Source organism: Wyeomyia smithii, chromosome 3 (genome assembly GCF_029784165.1).
Source record: "Wyeomyia smithii strain HCP4-BCI-WySm-NY-G18 chromosome 3, ASM2978416v1, whole genome shotgun sequence".
Lineage (NCBI taxonomy): Eukaryota > Metazoa > Arthropoda > Insecta > Diptera > Culicidae > Wyeomyia > Wyeomyia smithii.
Genome location: NC_073696.1, coordinates 174,726,072 through 174,731,445, shown reverse-complemented (window position 1 = coordinate 174,731,445; position 5,374 = coordinate 174,726,072). Strand labels below are relative to the sequence as shown.

Genomic DNA, 5,374 nt, shown 5'->3' with positions numbered 1-5,374 from the left:
ATATTTGACCACGCATTAAACAAATTCAATCGTTTGTTCTTGTTACATTCTGAATAACTGTCTTTCTTTTTTTTAATTTAAGACACTTACAACTATCTACAACTCGTTTGGAAATGTTTTACTTACACTTCGTAAAAGATCTTATGTTAAAAAAAATATCATTGATTATCACTATGAAATTAAAAAATTGATAGCTTGATTCTAAAAACAACAGCACGATTTCTTACAGTCATAATGAGTATGATAGCTGCGGTTATCATTTGCGGTATTACCACCGCCGACCGATTCTAATTTTTTACCGCTCAGGCAATACTCCCATGTGTATTTTCGCCCGGAAAGTTCACGCGATACTTCATTCTGTTTGACGTTGCCAAGTTGACGTAGATGCTACGTGATAAAACATAGTATGCATGTGATTTTCACGTAGATGTAATGTTTGTCACATAAATCATGCAAAATGACAGAAAATGAATAAGTAAGGAAATTTCACGTCACAATAACGTGAAACATATTTTGAGTGTAGGTTAAAGAGTGTAACTTTCTCAGCTAAACGTGATTTTTTAAAATTTTATATCTGTCCTTCGATTTTCAAATGAAAAATAAAAATCGCTACAATGACAGTTGGTATATGAGCGAACTGTCATTGTAGCCATTTCGAGCAGTTTTAATGGTGATTTAAAAATTGAATGACAACGATAGAAAATTTTTGAAAATCACGTTTTGCTTAGAAAATACAGCCCTTCCAGATTACAAAAAAAAACTGATATAGCTAAACTCTTTCAGATGACAAAAAACTGATATATAGATAAACCAGATAAACTGATACTATAAACCGAATTACAAATACTTTTTTTTCCGATTTCAAGCAGAATTTTACACTTTTTCGAGCAGTTGCAAATATTTTTCAAAAACATCTTGCATCTCTGCTGGCGTTATAGCAATTAGATAGGGAGCCTATTCACCATGGTGTAAAAGTTCTTATTCCGTTCTTCTAGCTCAAGATCACAGAGATTCTGATGTTTTCATCTTTACGCTAGAGGCAAGTATTTTTTAACTAAATTATCAATTAATGAAATTAAATTAATTAAATTCTTTGTTTGCTTTACAGGCTTCTTCAACAGAGAAGGAAAGTTTATCTTTGGTGATTAGTTATTATAGTGAAATTTAAATTTTATAAATAAAACAAAGGTTACATTATATGCAATCATTTCCAAAAACTGTTTTTATTTCAAAATCGAATAAAAATCATTCGAAGCTCGATGAACATTCATTTGAGATTTAAAATCAAAACACTTTATGTCTATATGTCATAACACGAGAATTGGAAGTGTTTTCCTTTTGAAAATGAGGTGTTGCACGATAAATAATTCTAAAGTGTTTCGCATATGAATTCTATATGTTTTGACCAGTAGGGCGAATTCAAGTGCAAAACACTTTATAATGTCGTGTCGATTTCTTTCAGTGAGAGAAAGCAGAGACACTCACCGTTAAGGCAACTGTCAACATCAAACGGCAATGCGAAATTATACCCAAGTATGATGACGGTTCTACAAGGTATGCTACATTTTTGTGTATAATGCATAAAACACGCACACAAGTAAAACCGTTATGAAAATTTCCGCGTTTTGTTCGAAATTTTGGATATTTTTGTGAATTACTCGTATTAAATTAGCTTTTCCAGTCTGATTTTTATCGTCGTGTAAACATCCAGTGAAGATATATTATAAATTGACTTTTTTTTTTGATTGAGTGTTGAAAAGAGCGATAATTCGCATTATTAAAATAATGTCGAAATGCCATGTTCCCAAATGTTTGAGCAAAAAAAAAATCAGTATCGTCGGCCAAGTTCTCGGCATCAGATCAACGGGAATCGGTAACATTCCATCGGTTTCCAACTAAACTTGCATTGAAACGACGTTGGCTGAAGTTTTTCGGACAAAGTACGAAAACCGAAACGACGAACATGTTCATTTGTTCCAAGCACTTCCGGGAATCCGATTATACCAATTCTACTCCATTATCGTCCAATAGTCAAAAGCGGCTCAAAGCAGGAGGTAAGTGTTCACAAATATCTCATATTAGACTATTAATCGTGATATTGAGCATTACTTTAATTTCAGCTGTCCCCAGCACAAGAAATCCATCTTACCGTCTGCCTGAGCGTCAAAGAAATCAGCGTCGGATGGATAGTGCTACTTCTCCGCTTAATCAATCCGAGAACCAGACCGCAGGAGATCGTATAAACAGTGCGTGCAGGACAAATGAATTCGAAGGAACACCGAGAAAGCTGTATGATATGGAGCTCCATATTAAAAAACTAGAGGAACAGCTGCAAATAAAGGACAGCACAATTTCTGCACTGCAAGAACAGAACATCCTGCACAAAAACCGTGTTTATGAATTGGAAAAGCTTACACGCGGCCTCAGAGACATTGGTGAACAGATCGTGATTGATAAAGCTCGCGCAATGCTGTCCTCGAAATTGACCAAAAACCAATCGGATTTGATGCTAGATGTCAAAAAACGTGTTAATTGGACTAGTGAGGAACTGTCACAAGGATTTTCTTTGCGATTCTTCAGTTTGCCTGGGTATGACTACATCACCAAAACTCTTGGAATGCCGTTTCCACGGCCGAGTTGTCTCCGAAAGTATGCTTCTAAAATGGATATGAGGCAAGGATTTTTCGACGAAGTTTTACTGATGCTAAAAGCTAGAACACAGAACACAGAACATGTCCGAATTCGATAAAATATGTCTGCTTATTTACGATGAAATGTCGATCCGTAAAATGTCGATCCGTGAAATGTATGAGTATGATCGTAAGCACGATGACGTATTAGGTCCTCATAGCAAAGTACAAGTACTAAGTTTATACCTAAGAAAATTTCTACAAAAATTTGAATGTAAATATTTCTTTTGTCATAGGTCATGATGATCAGGGGGCTTTTTGCTGACTGGAAACAGCCGATATATGCGTCCTTCAGTACTCCGATGACTGCTAGAAGCCGTCAATAAGACGTACGAAGTTGGGTTCGAAATAGTTGGTGCCAATTTAGACTGTGGGGGTGGCAATATTGGCACCTGGTCAGATGTAGATTTGAAAAGCAAAAAAACGTACATTTTACATCCACAAACAAAGCGAAAGATATATTTCTTTGCGGACGCTCCTCATGTATTGAAATTAACACGCAAATGGTTAATCGACACGGGATTTGTGCTGTCCGATGGTACTATTATCAAGCACGACCCTCTTTGGAATCTTGTGGCCAAAGAATCCGTGGAAATATCTGATACATTTTTCCTTAAAGAACAATATTTGACGTGTCAAAGAAACCAACGCCAAATTGTTCCATGGGCAGCAAAAATCTATTCGCGAAAATGTGCCGTTGCGTTGCAGCGTAGGGTTGGCACATTCGAGGCCAAACGTTTAACAGATTTTATTCTCATCGTTAATAGTTGGTGGGATGTTATGAATTCACGCTGCCCAAAAGAGAGCCAGGTATTGAAAAGACCATACGGAATGTGTCGTCGCGAGCAGGATGATGCCTTGGATCAAATAGTGGAGCTTATGGAAACCACACTTCCAACCAACAAATCGTATATGCAGGTATTATTTGGAATTTAACAAATAATCTCGATGACTTGATTAGTCTTCCAATCTCTTACAGATATTTCAAAAAGCCCTTATGTCAATTTATTCACTACGAGGATTGTTTGACGATATGAAGGAAAGATTCGGAATCCAATACATAATGACTGCAAAATTAAACCAAGACGCTCTCGAAAATTTGTTTTCGGTGGTGCGGACGCGAGGTGGAGGAAATGATCATCCCTCCGCACTGCAATTTTTGCAACGATTGCGAGTGATCATACTTGGTAAAAGCTTGCAGTCTGTTTCGTCAGGTCAATCCACCCGGGACAGGTGCTCTGAAGAGGAGTTTTTGGTGATGGATGTGCTGAAAGAATTTAAGACAAAGTGTTGGGTAGATCAATCAAATGCTTTAGAAGAAGCTTCGGATACACCTACCACAATGATCAATGATCATTATGATCAAGACGATGATATGATGATTGAAAACGGAACAGAAAAACGAAAGTTCACTACTGAAGAGGATGGATTCGAGTATGTAGTTGGTGCTATCGCCAGAAAATTTCGAGTTAAATATCCTTATGTTGGTAACTTCACCTACAAACTTCATGAGAATTTTAGTCACTTACCTACCTATATTTTGTTGGATCATGACTATGCGTATCCTAGTAGTTATGTGGATCATGTATCTCTGGGTGGATTGATAAAACCATCAAAGGAATTGATGGAACAGGCTAAAGTGTTTGAAAGTTTGTTCAAAGGCTATCATATGGATAGCATTTCCAAAGAAAAAGGCGTTTTATCTGAACTCCAACATAGATTTTATTTTTCTTATGTAGAAAACATGTTCTAACACCATTTCAATAACTTTTTTGGTGAGTATATTTTTAAATTTTGGATTTAGATCCAAAAATGTTTGAAAACTCATACAAAACTGGAAAATATTCTTAACGTTTATACTAACACTAATGCATCGACTTGAATAGCACACCTTGTAGAACTGTCATTTATACTTGGAAATTATACAGCTCGCCCGTTTTGATGTTGACAGTTGCCTTAACGGTGAGTGTCTCGGCGTCTCTCTGGTGTATACACTGAAACAAGTCGACATATATTCTTTATTAAATTTGTCCAATGAATTTATCGTACCAAAAGATCTCTTAATTATAACTGATTCCATTAGAAATCCATTTGTAAATTAAGTGTGATACAATAATTTTAACGAGTCGCACAATGAAATATTAATTATCGGATTTTCATATGCATTTTATTTGACATTCATTTACGTCCAACATGTGTGGTAAAAAGTTAAATTTACAGGCAATATTGCGCAATACATTTCATAAAGTAGATATATAAAACCGTCATGTATCGCAACCAACATATAAATCTTATTGATAAATCCAATAAAAAACACACGTTGCCGTGACTTTGGACTCAGTTTACCTGTGAACTTTTGTTCTGACGTTTGGATTTGGTATCGAATCATCCAGATTCAAAATGGCTACACCACGACGACGTCTTATTGTGCGAATGGAAGGATATCTCCTAATCTCCAATAGGTAAGTTATTTTTCTCTACTTCATTTGAGTTTGAACTTACCTATAGATATTCACAACTATAGATCACACCGAAGAAATTGGCACTTATCAAATTGTATCATCAGGCAAACAACGAACAGACCATTGGAACTCGGATCAAGTGGCCAACATTGAAGCGGTAATTTCCTTTTTAATCATCATTTGTCAGGAAGTCGGTAGTGAAATCTTTCGAAAGTTGTGACC

At 36.0% G+C, this 5,374-nt stretch overlaps 1 protein-coding gene across 1 annotated transcript; it reads left to right on the top strand.

Annotated features, from left to right (window-relative positions):
• Positions 1-1,963: 1,963 nt before the first annotated feature.
• On the top strand, positions 1,964-2,749 carry LOC129728861 (uncharacterized). The gene is made up of 2 exons (XM_055687327.1): positions 1,964-2,054; positions 2,121-2,749. Exons 1-2 carry the CDS (start codon positions 1,964-1,966, stop codon positions 2,747-2,749), a joined length of 720 nt encoding a protein of 239 aa, XP_055543302.1.
• The last annotated feature ends 2,625 nt before the right edge of the window (positions 2,750-5,374 follow it).